Source organism: Ranitomeya imitator, chromosome 7 (assembly GCF_032444005.1).
Source record: "Ranitomeya imitator isolate aRanImi1 chromosome 7, aRanImi1.pri, whole genome shotgun sequence".
Lineage (NCBI taxonomy): Eukaryota > Metazoa > Chordata > Amphibia > Anura > Dendrobatidae > Ranitomeya > Ranitomeya imitator.
The window spans coordinates 63,834,361-63,851,938 of record NC_091288.1 but is presented as its reverse complement, the minus strand read 5'-3'; the positions used below and the strand labels follow the sequence as shown (position 1 = coordinate 63,851,938).

The 17,578-nt window shown below is 41.5% G+C and overlaps 1 protein-coding gene across 1 annotated transcript in view; it reads left to right on the top strand.

The window, feature by feature from the left end:
* Nucleotides 1–11,428, top strand: part of LOC138645860 (uncharacterized) — a 68,939-nt gene extending 57,511 nt beyond the window's left edge. The window contains exons 4-6 of the mRNA XM_069735365.1: nucleotides 5,223–5,323; nucleotides 6,285–6,422; nucleotides 9,341–11,428. Of these exons, the coding sequence (XP_069591466.1) occupies nucleotides 5,223–5,323; nucleotides 6,285–6,422; nucleotides 9,341–9,428 (327 nt within the window). The 3' untranslated portion in view covers nucleotides 9,429–11,428. The remainder of the gene's footprint in view (nucleotides 1–5,222; nucleotides 5,324–6,284; nucleotides 6,423–9,340) is intronic.
* Nucleotides 11,429–17,578: the final 6,150 nt, after the last annotated feature.

Genomic DNA, 17,578 nt, shown 5'->3' with positions numbered 1-17,578 from the left:
TACTTTTATTGTAGGTATAAAAATAAAGCACTTTTCATTGTTCTTTAAAATTAACTTTATTTGTGGTTTCAAACAGAGTTTGTGGCGACAAAGTGGCTGTCAACCATTTTGCGTGTGACTCAGAAGAAGCAAGCCATACATGCAAAACGATTGTCAGCTACTTTGTCTCCACAAACTCTGTTTGAAACCTCAAATAAAGCATATTTTAATGTGCAGTGGTGAACTCCCTATTTTTCTACCTACAATGTGAAATAGACTTTTTCCTTGCAAGCATTATCAAGACAGGTTATTAGCTACTGTATCTTGACAATCTTGACAATTTTTTCATTGCCTTTTAATGCACATAATGTGTATGGAAGCAGTGCTAGATCGCTGTTTTTCTACAATCAGTGAGACTCTTATAGTACAGGGTAATTCACTCCTTACATTACCAGAAAAAATTGCTGTAATTTCTAAAATAATCAGTTGACCGTTCTGACACATAGACTTCAACAAACTTTGGGTAACGAGAAGTGAGAGTGAAATGAACCTCAGCTACAGCAACGAGAAACATCCTCACCCCAAGTGGTCTCGCCATCTAGTCGCGCCACCGATCGCCTGCACTACGAGACAAATTACTGACATGAAGAAAGAAATGCAGTAAGTCTATGTGTGGTATTTGCACATCACTCTTGCCAAATTCCTTCTTAATTTGTTAACATTGTACAGATACAGTTTGGCGGTGCGTGTTTTCATTGTGAAAATTTATTGGAAAGCTGAGTCTTTAAAGAGGTGCCAAAGTGAGGTTCTAAAGAAGTTTGGAAGTTGAAATCTACCGTCCAAATCGTGTGTTGAAGCCTTGTTTGATGAAAGAATAATCTCCAAGGAACTTTGGTCACCAAAATCCCCTGATTTAACACCACTGTATTTTTTTCCTTTGGGGCTATTTGAATGGTTGACTGTATAGTAACAAGCATGAACATTACAGACACTCTGAGAGAGCAAGCAGCAAGAAATTCAGGCTATGAACCCAGACATCATACTGAATAAATTCAACAATATGTAACGGCGCAGGCAGGCATGCTTGGATGCGAACGGTGGACATTTTCAACACCTGCTTTGAAACATCAGTTTCTCATGAACCAATGGGTGTACAGTGCAAATTTCAGTACGATAGACCATCTTTTTTAGAAGTTACAGCAATTTTCGCAGGTAAAGTAGCGAGTTAATCACCATGTCAAATATAAATTTGCTGTTATCACTTACTGCCTCGTCAGGATATTTAGTTAAAATACTTAGCATGTCAATCTCCGCATGGAGAAATGATACTTCTTGGATATCGGTCAGACGCCTCTCACTCAGCCAAACCAGACCCTGTAACACAGTGTCTGCAAATTGAGATTCTGGTTTGGCTTTTATCCTAAGTCATGTAACAAGGCTCGTTAAAGGGTTGACATTGACTTTTAGGATTGCTGCATCCAATAGGGAGCACTAGAGTTTTAGTCCTCTTTCTCTCTGAAGACACAATTTTCATAGTTAAAATACTGTAAGGGTATGTGCACACGTTCAGGATTTTTTTGCGTTTTTTTTTGCTTTTTTCCGCGATAAAAACGCATGCATATGCATCCTATCATTTAGAATGCATTCTGCAATTTTTGTGCACATGATGCGTTTTGTTTTGTGCGAAAAAAAACACATTGCGGTAAAAAAAACAGCATATTCATTAATTTTGCGGATTTTTCGCGTTTTTCCAGCTATTTAATGCATTAGGAAAAAACGCAAAAAAACCACGCAAAAAACGCAAAAAAACGCATGCGGATTTCTGGCAGAAATATCTGGTTTTTGTAAGGAAATTTCTGTAAGAAATCCTGAACGTGTACACATACCCTTATTCTTTCTCTAAAATAGTGTGTAACAACCTCTTATGTTGTGACTGTGATGGGCCTTTGTTCCTACAGTGATTTAGGTGGGGAATAATTTGCTTATATTTGAACTAGCTATTGAACCCGTTCTACGCCCGGGTGGCGAGCATTTATATTGGTATATGGTCTCCATCCTGTCATGTGCTGCTCCATCCTGCGTGTCCATCCTGTCATGTGCTGCACCCATCCTGCGTCCCCATCCTGTCATGTGCTGCACCCATCCTGCGTCCCCATCCTGTCATGTGCTGCTCCATCCTGCGTCCCCATCCTGTCATGTGCTGCACCCATCCTGCGTCCCCATCCTGTCATGTGCTGCACCCATCCTGCGTCCCCATCCTGTCATGTGCTGCATCCATCCTGCATCCCAATCCTGTCATGTGCTGCACCCATCCTGCGTTCCCATCCTGTCATGTGCTGCACCCATCCTGCGCCCCCATCCTGTCATGTGCTGCACCCATCCTGCGTCCCCATCCTGGTATGTGCTGCACCCATCCTGCGTCCCCATCCTGCGTCCCCATCCTGTCATGTGCTGCACCCATCCTGCGTCCCCATCCTGTCATGTGCTGCACCCATCCTGCGCCCCATCCTGTCATGTGCTGCACCCATCCTGCGTCCCCATCCTGTCATGTGCTGCACCCATCCTGCGTCCCCATCCTGTCATGTGCTGCACCCATCCTGCGCCCCCATACTGTCATGTGCTGCACCCATCCTGCGTCCCCATCCTGGTATGTGCTGCACCCATCCTGCGTCCCCATCCTGTCATGTGCTGCACCCATCCTGCGTCCCCATCCTGTCATGTGCTGCACCCATCCTGCGTCCCCATCCTGTCATGTGCTGCACCCATCCTGCGTCCCTATCCTGCGTCCCCATCCTGTCATGTGCTGCACCCATCCTGCGTCCCCATCCTGGTATGTGCTGCACCCATCCTGCGTCCCCATCCTGTCATGTGCTGCACCCATCCCGGGGCCTGAGCAGGCGGGGACACGGCGCGCTGTGGGGGTCAGGAGCCGGTATCGCCGCCAGCTCAGGCCCCCCAGCACTTACTATATTCACCTGTCCTGCGTTCCACCACTTTAATCGCGTCATCGCGCCCTCTGAACTGAAGGTCACAGGCTGAAGACCGGGAAGATGGCGGCGCTCAGCGGTGGAACGCAGGACAGGTGAATATAGCCGATACTCACCCTCCTGGCGGTCCCTGCTTCTCTGTTGGAGATCGCGGTGTGCGTTCAGTGTGAACGCATACCGCGTTCTCCCGGGAGCGTCACTCTGTGAGGCCCAGACTGCGCCGGCGCTTGTGCCTGCGCAGTCTATAAAGGCTTCGGACAGAGTGACGCTCCCAGCGTTATATTATAGATACGATCAGTTTACCATCCGAAAAAATTATACAATGGGTCTGCCATCTATCCATATACAGGTCCTTCTCAAAAAATTAGCATATAGTGTTAAATTTCATTATTTACCATAATGTAATGATTACAATTAAACTTTCATATATTATAGATTCATTATCCACCAACTGAAATTTGTCAGGTCTTTTATTGTTTTAATACTGATGATTTTGGCATACAACTCCTGATAACCCAAAAAACCTGTCTCAATAAATTAGCATATTTCACCCATCCAATCAAATAAAAGTGTTTTTTAATAACAAACAAAAAAACCATCAAATAATAATGTTCAGTTATGCACTCAATACTTGGTCGGGAATCCTTTGGCAGAAATGACTGCTTCAATGCGGCGTGGCATGGAGGCAATCAGCCTGTGACACTGCTGAGATGTTATGGAGGCCCAGGATGCTTCAATAGCGGCCTTAAGCTCATCCAGAGTGTTGGGTCTTGCGTCTCTCAACTTTCTCTTCACAATATCCCACAGATTCTCTATGGGGTTCAGGTCAGGAGAGTTGGCAGGCCAATTGAGCACAGTAATACCATGGTCAGTAAACCATTTACCAGTGGTTTTGGCACTGTGAGCAGGTGCCAGGTCGTGCTGAAAAATGAAATCTTCATCTCCATAAAGCATTTCAGCCGATGGAAGCATGAAGTGCTCCAAAATCTCCTGATAGCTAGCTGCATTGACCCTGCCCTTGATGAAACACAGTGGACCAACACCAGCAGCTGACATGGCACCCCACACCATCACTGACTGTGGGTACTTGACACTGGACTTCAGGCATTTTGGCATTTCCTTCTCCCCAGTCTTCCTCCAGACTCTGGCACCTTGATTTCCGAATGACATGCAAAATTTGCTTTCATCAGAAAAAAGTACTTGGGACCACTTAGCAACAGTCCAGTGCTGCTTCTCTGTAGCCCAGGTCAGGCGCCTCTGCCGCTGTTTATGGTTCAAAAGTGGCTTTACCTGGGGAATGCGGCACCTGTAGCCCATTTCCTGCACACGCCTGTGCACGGTGGCTCTGGATGTTTCCACACCAGACTCAGTCCACTGCTTCCTCAGGTTCCCCAAGGTCTGGAATCGGTCCTTCTCCACAATCTTCCTCAGGGTCCGGTCTCCTCTTCTCGTTGTACAGCGTTTTCTGCCACATTGTTTCCTTCCAACAGACTTACCATTGAGGTGCCTTGATACAGCACTCTGGGAACAGCCTATTTGTTGAGAAATTTCTTTCTGGGTCTTACCCTCTTGCTTGAGGGTGTCAATGATGGCCTTCTTGACATCTGTCAGGTCGCTAGTCTTACCCATGATGGGGGTTTTGAGTAATGAACCAGGCAGGGAGTTTATAAAAGCCTCAGGTATCTTTTGCATGTGTTTAGAGTTAATTAGTTGATTCAGAAGATTAGGGTAATAGGTCGTTTAGAGAACCTTTTCTTGATATGCTAATTTATTGAGACAGGTTTTTTGGGTTATCAGGAGTTGTATGCCAAAATCATCAGTATTAAAACAATAAAAGACCTGACAAATTTCAGTTGGTGGATAATGAATCTATAATATATGAAAGTTTAATTGTAATCATTACATTATGGTAAATAATGAAATTTAACACTATATGCTAATTTTTTGAGAAGGACCTGTACTTCATGTGCAGTGCCACTTTAAATTGCAATTTTTGGCATCATAGCACAGGCTAAACCTTGTATAAGTAACATCTAATAGGTAATTTGTGAATAACATAATAAGAAATAGACTTAAGTGGCATGTCAATAGATCTAAGGTGGGTTGACCTGTGCCGTAGGCTTAAAAACCTGCTGTATTGGGCGCTTATTATGTTGTCAAAGTTTTGGACCCACAAAGGTTTGTGGACATCTCATCCATGTTAAAGACATCAGTAACGTTTTTTATTACTAAAAGTTTTTTTTTAAATATTTACAGGTCTGGGATACATTGTTCCAGCAAGTTGATAACTCAACAGATGATATGCTTTGTCGGTACCAAAATTTATATGAAGCCATTCCACTAAAAGACAAGCAACGGTAAGTTTTTGATGTCCACTTTTCTATGCATGCAAAAAGTTTGTAAAAAAAAATAAATAAATCACTTTTTATAGGTCTACCAAAATACTGATCCCTTCAGATGTAGTATTTTTTAATTCCATAATTATTTTATTTATTTTAAAATTGTTTCAAATCACATTGTTAATTTGCTCTAACTGTTTTACATCTAAGGACTTGAGAAGAATTTTCGTTCAACTTTCCTTTGAAAAGCTAAAGATTCTGTGACAATGGACACACTATGGTACCTTGTGCTCATGGAGCCCAGTGTCATAAACAGAAAAGAGACAGACTGAAATTAGACCCCACAGATCATTTTCTATGCAGATTTTCGTGGAAATAAGTGACTAAATTTGTATTTTGCTATGGAATTTCAACATATTTAAAGCAATGCATTGCAGGAAGGAAAAAACGATGATAAAACCCTACACATTTTCATAATAATATAATAATAATAATCTTTATTTTTATATAGCGCTAACATATTCCACAGCGCTTTACAGTTTGCACACATTATCATCGCTGTCTCCGATGGGGCTCACAATCTAAATTCCCTATCAGTATGTCTTTGGAGTGTGATGGGAAACCGGAGTCGCCGTTGGCATTTTTCTGCTATACATGGTTGGGGTTTTCACCTTTTTTACTGTACATTATAGAGAATTTTGAAGCAGAATCCAAGAGATGTAAAACTAAAATAATACAAATTAAGGCAGAATTTGTCGGCATCTGCTCTGAGTAAGTATGCATTGTCAGCATTTACTGAGTGAAGCAGGGAGCTAAATAGATAGGGAAGTATTCCATGGTGAGTAAGCCTGAATAAAGTTCTTTGTTACCAAATGGAAAAACATATTTTGTTCTCAGTATTGTTATTATTTTCCACTGTTGATTAAAATATGCATTTTTTGTACTTTGCCAGATAAATTATATCTCTTTTCTCTTATAGTATCACTGATATACCTGCCAAAGTTCAACTGACTATTCCAGAAATGATTGGATTCACTCAGTCAAGTTATATGTTTCAGCAATTAAAAGAAAAAGATGTGAAAAGAGCAGAGCAGTTTATAATGCGTATTAATAAAAGGTACAATATATATACATGATTTTGTAGCCTTATTTTGGTCATTATATTTCATAGATTGCTATTACGTCTCATGTTTTTTTGCAGGGGGGCACTGCTACCCTGCCATTTTTTTTCCTGCTAGCAAGGGAATGGCGTGCTCCTGATGATTGACCGTTTTGACTAGCGGCATGTTATGAGCTGCTGGGCCGAACTGTGTTCTCTTTGATGTTGTTAGCAGAGGCAAAGGGAAATAAAGCTGGCCAGATCCAGTGATCCATCCAGCTTCAGAACAGTATTTATTAGCTGAAAAGCAAACAGCTTACAAGAGCGTCCTCTATCTAGGAAATCAGCCATTGGATAGGTGTCCAGTAACCTAGGAAATAAGCTGTAAACTACAAAATTATGAATCGCTTTGTTCTTGAGAATAGTTGGTTTTTTTATATGAAAAGTTAAATAAGCTTGTTTTTACAAGCACTTTGCAATTTTAACCATTTTAAAACATAAGATAGTCTTTTAAAGGGAACCTGTCACCCCGAAAATCGCAGGTGACGTAAGCCCACCGGCATCAGGGGCTTATCTACAGCATTCTGTAATGCTGTAGATAAGCCCCCGATGTTACCTGAAAGAGGAGAAAAAGACGTTAGATTATACTTACCCAGGGGCGGTCCCGCTGCTGGTCAGGTCAGATGGGTGTCTCTGGTCCGCTGCGGTGCCTCCCATCTTCTTTCCATGACGTCCTCTTCTGATCTTCAGCCACGGCTCCGGCGCAGGCGTACTTTTTCTGCCCTGTTGAGGGCACAACAAAGTACTGCAGTGCGCAGGCGCCGAAAAGGTCAGAGAGGCCCGGCGCCTGTGCACTGCAGTACTTTGCTCTGCCCTCAACAGGGCAGACAAAGTACGCCTGCGCCGGAGCCGTGGCTGAAGATCAGAAGGGGACGTCATGGAAAGAAGATGGGAGGCGCCGCAGCGGACCAGAGACACCCATCTGACCTGACCAGCAGCGGGACCGCCCCTGGGTGAGTATAATCTAATGTCTTTTTCTCATCTTTCAGGTAACATCGGGGGCTTATCTACAGCATTACAGAATGCTGTAGATAAGCCCCTGATGCCGGTGGGCTTACCTCACCCGCGATTTTCGGGGTGACAGGTTCCCTTTAATATAAAAAGCCAACCTGCAAATTCTTAGTCCCAAGAGAATAAAAAATGCAAAAGTCCTGGATAACTATGCCTTTAGCCCTTCACAACATGAGCCGCACAATTACTGCGCATGTCGTGTCTCCTGCTTTGATGTAGGCTCCATCGCTGAGCCCACATCTTTCCCGGTACATGTCAGTTGTTTTGAACATCAGACATGTGCCTCTATCACCCGAGGGAGGAATTGAGATCCACCAGTGGCTTTTAATCTGTTAAATCCCGCTCTCAATCTCTGACAGCGGGATTTAACGCGCACTTCCAGCAAGTGTGCTGGAAATCCTACCCATCAGGGACCCCGTCATGTGATTGAGGGTCATTGATGTGTCAGCATGACAACCAGAGGTCTCCAGCAGACCTATATGGTTGTCACTGCCGGATTGCTATGAGCACCACCCAGTGGTCAGCGCTTATTGCATGTGAGCAATTCTGCTACACACAGCCAATCTGATCATCGCCTGTATGTAGCAGAGCCAATTGGAAAACTGCAGCTTATAGTCTCCCATGGAGACTATTGAAGCGTGCAAAAAGTTAAAAAAAAAAAAAAGTTTTGCGCATCATCCGACTGCCTACATCGGCAGAATACCAAGACAGACACCAGGATCTCTATTGCTGGGACAATGCATACCTCATACGGTAATAGACAGTTTAGTAATGTCTTGTGGCCGGTAATATTTTTTAGACTAAATATCTTTAAGAATGAATGCCTTTAGGCGCTTTACTGTGCAAAACTGTATATGCAGAATTGGTGTAATATTTATGGTGTTTTTCAATCCCCTACCTGCTATTACCATTATACTATGCCACCATTGGCTACAATATTTATTGGGCATTTCTCTACTAAAAATAAGTATTTATCAGTGCGAATACACTCTTTAAGTATTCATTCTTCTGCCAACAGTGTGGTTACTGTCATATTAAGGGCAGAATTCCTTGACTATTGCGGGACTATTCCTATACCTATTCACATATATATCTATCTCTCTCTCTCTCTCTCTCTCTCTCTCTCTATATATATATATATATATATATATTAGTCTGTTAGGGTTATGGCTTGTCCACTATATGGCCAGGTGATAGATACAAATTTTGCAGCTTTATAAAAATCCAAGCGTCTCTAATCTTGTGCCAGTGCACACAGTATGTTAGCTGGTGGTCAGTAGCAGTTTGGAGTATAATTTAATCTTCTGTAATTGTACTATTTATCCTATGCAACACTATGGTGTTTTCCGTTTTTAAACCCTATTTTTATTATTATTCAAAAATAATAATGAGATAAATTTATACACACTTTCAGTGTCCAAATTATTTTTTGACTTAGCCTCTTTAGCCATGTAACTCACTCCAGAAATGTACTGCAGTCCATTACCAGAGTACATTTCTAATGGAGGCGCTCTCCAATTAATAAATGCACCTAATTCATTGAGCGGCATGCATTTCTTAAACACTTTGGCACATCATTCTCCAGTGAGCCCACTTATTAAGGATGGTGTATGCAAAAAAAATGTAAAATTAGAAATGTCATGTTAAGGAAGAGAATTTAGCAACTTGTAATGGACACAATTATACTTAGGAACCACCCTCCCCCTTAAAACCCCGCCATCTGCTCTGTACACAGGGTAAATTTATAAAGATTCTTTTTGTAATGATTTACAGCATAACATAGTATGACGTTTACCAAGTACACATATCATGTAAAGTATTTTCAACATTTCCATGATGTTGCTGAATTTACCTTATCATTACAGATTCCGAGATATACTTGGAGAAGAGGTTGATTCTGTCAGAATGAATGTTCATATGAAACACTACTGTGTCTTTGCTTGCAAACATTAACATGGAGACCTGATAACACACCCACCTGACAAATCAACTATGAAATGCGTCATTATACTCTATTTTATACTATGCTACAGTATATTGTACTATATATTATACATTTGATGTATTTTCTTATACAGTGTGTACATGTAGGCGATATTATATATAATTCATCTATGTCCATTTACATATGGTCATAGTTGCTGGGTGACTGCCTTTATGATATATACTTTAACTAATCATTAAATTAACCATATATACAGTGACGGAAACATAAATTTGATCCCCTGCTGATTTTCTAACTTTGCCCACTGACAAAGACATGAACAGCCTATAATTTTAAGGGTAGGTTAATTTTAACATTGATAGATAGAATATCAAAAATAAAATTCAGAAAATCACATTGTATAAATTATATAAATTTATTTGCATTTTACACTGAGAAATAAGTTTTTGATCCCTCTGTCAAACAAGACTTAATATCTCGTGATGAAACCCTTGTTGGCAAGCACAGCAGTCAGATGCTTTTTGTAGCTGATGGTAAGGTTTGCTGACGTCAGGAGGAATTTTGGTCTACTATTCTTTGCAGATCATCTCTAAATCATTAAGATTTTGAGGTTGTCGCTTCGCAACTCGGAGCTTCAACTCCCTCCATAATTTTCTATAGCTTTATGGTCTGGAGACTAGCAAGGCCACTCCATGACCTTAATGTTCTTCTTTTTGAGCCATTCCTTTGTTGCCTTGGCTGTATGTTGTGGGTCATTGTCTTGTTGGAAGACCCTGTCACGATCCATTTGTAATGTCCTGGTGGAGGGAAGGAGGTTGTCACTCAGGATTTTATGGTACTTGGCCCCATCCATTCTCCCATTGATGCGGTGAAGTAGTCCTGTGCCCTTAGCAGAGAAACACCCCCATAACATGTTTCCACCTCCATGCTTGACAGTGGGGATGGTGTTCTTTAGGTCATAGGCAGCATTTCTCTTCCTCCAAACACGGCGAGTTGAGTTAATGACAAAGACCTCAATTTTTGTCTCATGTGACTACAGCAACTTCTCCCAATCGCTCACAGAATCATCCAGATGTTCATTGGCAAACTTCAGAAGGGCCTGCACATGTGCCTTCTTGAGCAGGGGTACCTTGCGGACACTGCAGGAAATTAAACCTTTACAACGTAATGTGTTACCAATGGTTTTCTTGGTGACTGTGGTCCCAGTTGTCTTGAGATCAATAACACGTACACCCCATGTAGTTTTAGGCTGATCTCTCACCTTCCTCATGATCAAGGATACCCCACGAAGTGAGATTTTGCTTGGTGCCCGAGATCGATGTTGATTGACAGTCATTTTGAATTTCTTCCATTTTCTTACTATTGCACGAACAGTTGTCTCCTTCTCACCCAGCATCTTACTTATGGTTTTGGAGCCCATTCCAGCTTTGTGCAAGTCTATGATCTTGTCCCGGACATCCTTATAAAGCTCTTTTATCTTGCCCATGTTATAGAAGTTGGAGTCTGACTGATTAATTGAGTCTGTGGACAGGAGTCTTTTATAAAGGTGACTATGTAAGACAGCTGTCTTTAATGGAGGTAATGAGCTGATTAAGAGAGTCTAACTGGTCTGTAGAAGCCAGAACTCTTAATGGTTGGTAGGGGATCAAATATTTATTTCTCACTGCAAAATGCAAATAAATGTATATAATTTATACAATGTGATTTTCTGGATTTTATTTTTGATATTCTGTCTCTCAATGTTAAAATTAACCTACCCTTAAAATTTTAGACTGTTCATGCCATTGTCAGTGGGCACTGACAAAATAAGCAAGGGATCAAATACTTATTTCCCCCACTTTATATATACCTTTGTGTGTCACCCCATAACTGAATTTTCATGTCAATGTGGTTCCTACAGTAGCTCACCCACCAATTTGTTATTTGTGTGTCTGTAATTTGGAATTTTATTATATGATTTTATTATATGTTTTTATATATTTGTATTCAATAAAATTCATTAAATTTTTCCTGTCCTGTCACATTTTCTTGTTTTTGTTATTGCCATGGTTTTAAACATAACAAATATTTTTATTTTTATTCTTGACTATATTCCTTCATCAAGACATGGTGGTAATAGATCAGCTTGATTGAAAAAGTGAAATGAAATTATCAATAAAACATCTGACTGTTACCGGTCTGTTTACCTGAAAGGCAAACTATTTAAGGGCATTTTCGATATCACCATGATTTCGAATAACCATGAGTAAAGGTGCATTGTGCGCCAAAAATGTGTCGTATTTCCAAACATGGACTAATGCTTGGATTATATAATGTTTTATGTGCTCACCCATAAAAATGAAGATTTTAAGTCCATGAAGCTGGACTTCCTTGATTACTTGAGATTCAAATTTGCCGAATTGTACAGATTTTACCAGGTTATTCAATTTTCCGCTTTCCTTATTATGCTTTGTGGTCTTGAGAGACTAGACAACATAATAAACAAAACATGTAGAAAAAAAATAATACTGCTTATCTCCACTGCTCAATGTCCCCAGTGTCGTGCACTACAGTGACAACCAAAAATTACTACATTTCTGTTTTTTTTTAGTCAAGATGGGGTGCGGAGTGTACATTAAAGAGAAAAAAATGAACTTTTTTGAATTTACAAATGGCTGCAATGAAACAAAGAGCGAAAAATTTAAAGGGGTCTGGCTACTTTCCGTACCCACTGTATACACAACACCCTAAGAGGTGACATAAAGCTTCCCAAACAGCTAAAATTAGGAGTAGACCGTAGACACCATAAAAAGTGGCATCAATTGACCCACTCCTCAATTTGTTCCTCGACTCCTGGACATTCACTAACAGTTTGTCTGGTACCATGAGCTACTGTCGATTGCTGTAAGCCACCCTCCCATGGCACCTGCCTGTACGATGACAGTCTAGAAATTTGAGACATTGTTATCCCTTCTGCATCCTCCTATGCTTCCACCTCTTCCTCTGGGACCACCGCCTCCCCATGCAGACTATTCAAATTGTGCTCCAGCATGTAGATTACCGGAATAGTGATGCTGATGACGGCATTGTAAGTGCTACCCATATTAGTTGCCATTTCAAATCTGTGCAGAAAGGTGCTGAGGCCCTTCATCTGTGCACCACATCCATTTTACGTTATTACGTTGGCCCAGGCTATGCAAAAGGACATACTGCACCAGAGCTCGCCGCTGCTGTCACAGTCGCTGCAACATGTGCAGAGTGGAATTTCATCTTAGCAACATAGCAAATTAAACGGCTAATCAGTAGGTCGAAAGAACTCTGCAGCGATGCAAATCAATTACCTGTGCAAACCAGTGCAATCATCAAAAATAAGCACACAGTGACCATTCTTTCTGCAGCAGCGCATCCAGGCCAGGATAGTGGTGGAGAAATTGCTGTACCATCAGGTTAAGGATGTGAGCCATGCAAGGCATGTGAGTGGGATCATCCTTTGTGGTCTCAAAAAAGGCCCAGACTAGGCAGACCTTGTTGCCCCTGAGAATTGCACACTCATGGCTGGTGCTGGCCACATCCAGAGTTGGGGCTGAGGATGCAGTGCTGGTCGTAATTGCATTATTTTGTGTCTGTGTGGGAAGCTGTAACATAACCTCCTCGTCTTCCTCCTCCTCCACTTCCTCTGCTGAGCTGCTTACCTGCGTACCTCTGGGTTCACACCAAGTGAGATCTACTACCTCATCATCCTTTCTGTTCTCACACTCCTCACCCTGAAAGTCACCCTCCTCCTCTTCCTGCCCTGACACCACAGTGCAGTCCACATGCTCCTCTCGTATCTGAGTCTCATCAGGAGCAAGTGGAGTAGCCCATCCTGCAACAGATGTGGTCAGTAGTCTTTTGATAGGACGAGACAGTTTTAGTTCAGTGGAGCTTTCATTAATATTAACACCTAACCTACTAACAAGTCGAATACCAGGTTTAATCCCCCTTTTACCATGACCTTGCTTATTCCCCACTCATATTTTATGTACCCTCCCTCTTTTAACCTGCTTTTTCACAACCCTAGGCCCACACATGTCAGTCACCTGTCACTAAATGAACAATCACATTTTTTTTTCTAAGATAGTGTGGCTGAATAACACTGTTATGCCAAATGATTTTTAAGAGGAAATATGGTCTTCTGATTTCTCACTCAAACACAGTTTTATCACAAACAATTTGAATTAGCAAATTGGGCCTCCTAGCTGCATCCCAATATTAGACCTAATGATTTTTAAGTGGAAATTTGGCCTTTTGATTACTCACTGAAACAGGTTTATCCCAATCAATATGAATGATCAAATTGGGCCTCCTAGCTGCAACTCAATATTAGGCCTAACTATTATTAAGTGGAAATCTGGCATTCTGATTTCTCACTGAAACACAGTTTTATCATAAATGATTTAGACTAGGAAATTGGGCCTCCTGGCTGCACCCCAATATTAGGCATATATTAGGCATAACGATTTTTAAGTGGAAATTTGGCCTTCTGATTTGTCACTAAAATACAGTTTTATCACAAATGATGTGGGTTGGCAAATGGGGCCTCCTGAGACTGCAACACAGTATTTGCTCAATCTAGTTAGATGCTGGAAGATCAATTTCCCAGAAAACAGGATCCAATCTAGCTGATAAGTTCACTTGCAGCACTATCAGGAGCGGCTTCTCTGCTTTGTGACATTGAGAAAATGGCGCTAGCAAAACAGGATGTCCGCTTTTTATATAGTCAGGAACATGTGAATTCGGCAGCCAATCACAGAAGCCCTTGTGTCATGATGTTGTGGATGGTATCTGAGCCCTGATTGGCTGCTGGAATCAACACACATAAAGTTAAGTGGAGAAAAAAAAGAGTGCACCGCTCTTCTAACCTTTCCACACCCCCTCCCCTCATCACACATGTCCCCCTGCTCATCATACAGCACCACTATCCTAGCCAAAGTAATAACAAAAGCATTAGTGAAAATGTAATGATTTACCGATCTGTGACAAAATTTTGCTGACTTTGAAGAAAAATGCTTGGAAACTGGATCAATTATATGAGTGTAATGTATGTGGTAGCCTGCGGTTTAGCACAGCAGTTTACAATCTTTAAAACATTTACTTCTATTTCTCAACCAAATATCCCTCTTTTGCCACAATGTGACCTCAATGAACTCAGAGGAATAGTTTGTGCTCAATTATATTGAAAATACTCCAAAATTAATCATCTGTATCAGTGAATTAGCTGTGAACAAAATCTGTCGAAGTTGAAAAACTGCCCCGTACTATAATGTTCCACAGAAACACTCTGTCCTTGAACAAAAGGGAGTTCAAGTTTGGTCTGGGGTCTGTTCTGTGCTGTGTCGGAATCTAGGTGTAGAATAGGATTCTTATTTACGAAAGAAACGAGAAAAGTGGAAACAAATCCAAAAACATTAAACATTTAATTGGTAGGAGGGGAAGAAAAGGAATGGGAAAGGCAAGGAAAGGGAAAGGAAAAACACCTGTAAAAATAGGTGAATAGACAAGCATATAGATAAATAATTACTTTTTAATAGTGCAAAATACTGTTTGTTGAATTCTAAGAGCAGGCACAGCTTTCATGAAATCACATCCACTTTGCTTGGATAGTTAAAAACAGCAGAATTTTTGTGCAAAAAAAAAAAAAAGCAGCAGAAAGTATGCAGCATTTATGCTACATATGAACACGGTCCAAATTTCAAAGCAAAGTGGATGTGATTCCATGAAATCTCTGCCCTCTGTGGTCTGAAGGCTCTGCTAAACTGCAGTTTTGGTGAATTTTTTCTGTAGGCTTGTTCTGAAAAAAAGGCATGAAAATAAAACGCTGTTGCATTTTTACCTGCAGAATTATAGCACCAAAGTCTTTCTGTATTGTTAAAAAAGCGTTAAAAACTCTGATTCATACCTGTCCCAAAATTACACCAATAAGTGGGAAAGGCATTGAAAAATATTAGTGATGGTTTGGGGAAGCATGTCATCTACTGGTGTAGGTCCACTTTGTTTTATCATGACTAAAATCGGCGCAGCTGTAAACCAGGAAATTTTAGAGCGCTTCATGCTTCCCTCTGCCGACAAGCTTTTCAGAGATGGAAATGTAATTCTCCAGCAGGACTTGGCAGTGGCACCTGTCCACACTGCCAAAAGTACCAATACCTGGTTTAAAAATAACAGTATCACTCTGCTTGATTGGCCAGCAAACTTGTCTGACTTTAACCCCATTGAAAATCTATGGGGTATTGTTAAGAGGAAGATGAGAGATACCAGACCCAACAATGCAGATGAGCTGAAGGCTGCTTTCAAAGCAACCTGGGCTTCCATAACACCTCAGCAGTGACACAGACTGATGGCCTCCATGCCACGCTGCATTGATATAGTAATTGATGTAAAAGGAGCTCCGACCAAGTATTGACTGTATTTAGTGAACATACATTTCAGTAGGCCAAAATTTCAGATTTTAAAATCGTTATTTCAAGTTGGTGTTATAAAGTATTGTAATTTACCTGAGATAATGATTTTTGGGTTTTGGGGTTTTCATTGGCTGTAGCCCATAATAATCAACATTAACAGAAATAAATACTTGAAATACAACAATCTGTTTGTAATGACTAATATATGTGTTTCACTTTTTGTATTGAAGAACTGAAATAAATGAAGTTTTTTGTGATATTCTAATTTTGTGAGATGCTCCTGTGCGTTAAGCACATGGGGGTTCAAGGTGCTCACCACACATCTAAATACATTCCTTTAGGGGTCTAGTTTCCAAAATGCCATCACTTGTGGGGGGTTTCCAATGTTTAGGAACATCAGGGGACCAAAAAAAAACCAAAAATAAAACCTGTAAGGCTATGTTCACACTTTGCGTTGTCCTTCTGCGGGTTCTCCCGCAGCGGATTTGATAAATCTGCAGGGCAAAACAACTGCGGTTCTCCCTGCAGATTTATCACGGTTTGTTCCGCGTTTTCCGCTGCGGGTTTCCGCCTATACTATTGATGCTGCATATGCAGCAATATGCAGTATCAATAGTAATGTTAAAAATAATAAAAATTGGTTATACTCACCCTCTGACGTCCCGATCTCCTCGACGCTGCACCCGGCGGTCCAGTTCCAAAGATGCTGTGCGAGAAGGACCCTTCGTGATGTCACGGTCATGTGACCGCGACGTCACCGCAGGTCCTGGTCGCACAGCAACTCTGACCGGACGGCCGCGTGCAGCGCTGAAGACTTCAGAGGGTGAGTATAACATGATTTTTTTATTTTTTAACCCCAAATATGGTTCCCAGGGCCTGGAGGAGAGTCTCCTCTCCTCCACCCCGGGTAGGAACCGCACATTATCCGCTTACTTCCCGCAACGTGGGCACAGCCCCATGCGGGAAGTAAGCAGTTCAATGTATTCCTATGGGTGCAGAATCGCAGCGATTCTGCACAAAGAAGTGACATGCTGCGGGTTGTAAACCGCTGCTTTCCCGCGCGGTTTTTCCCGCAGCATGTGCACAGCGGTTTGCGGTTTCCATAGGGTTTACATGTTACTGTAAACGCTATGGAAACTGCTGCGGACCCGCAGCATCAAAATCGCGGCGGTTCCGCGGTAAAAACCGCAAAGTGTGAATATAGCCTAAAGGTGATGTCTAAACCTCCAAAGTAAAAAATCAGAAAAAAACAGGCAGCACTCCAAAAATCAAAATGAAAAACCGTGTCTTTACTGATCCGTTAGCAGCAACATTTCGGCAGAGAAAGGCAGAGAAATCTTCGGAAACGTTGCTGCTAATGGATCAGTAAAGCCACGGTCTTTCATTTTGATTTTTGGAGTTCTGCCTGTTTTTTTCTGATTTTAGATCTATAGATAGATATATCTATAGATAGATAATACCAAGCCCGATGTTTAGTAATAAACATAATAAAATGGTACATAAAGAGTTAAATAAAGACACACACACACACAAAATCTGCATTAGGCCGGGGTCACACTTGCGAGAAACTCGCATGAGTCTCGTACCTCAATACCTGGCACTGCCACCGGCACTCGGGACCGGAGAATTCAGCTGCATAGAAATACACTCCAATCCCAAATTCCGGCGGCAGTGCCGGGTTTTGATGTGAGAGACTCGTGCGAGTTTCTCACAAGTGTGACTCCGACCTTAAATGCAAT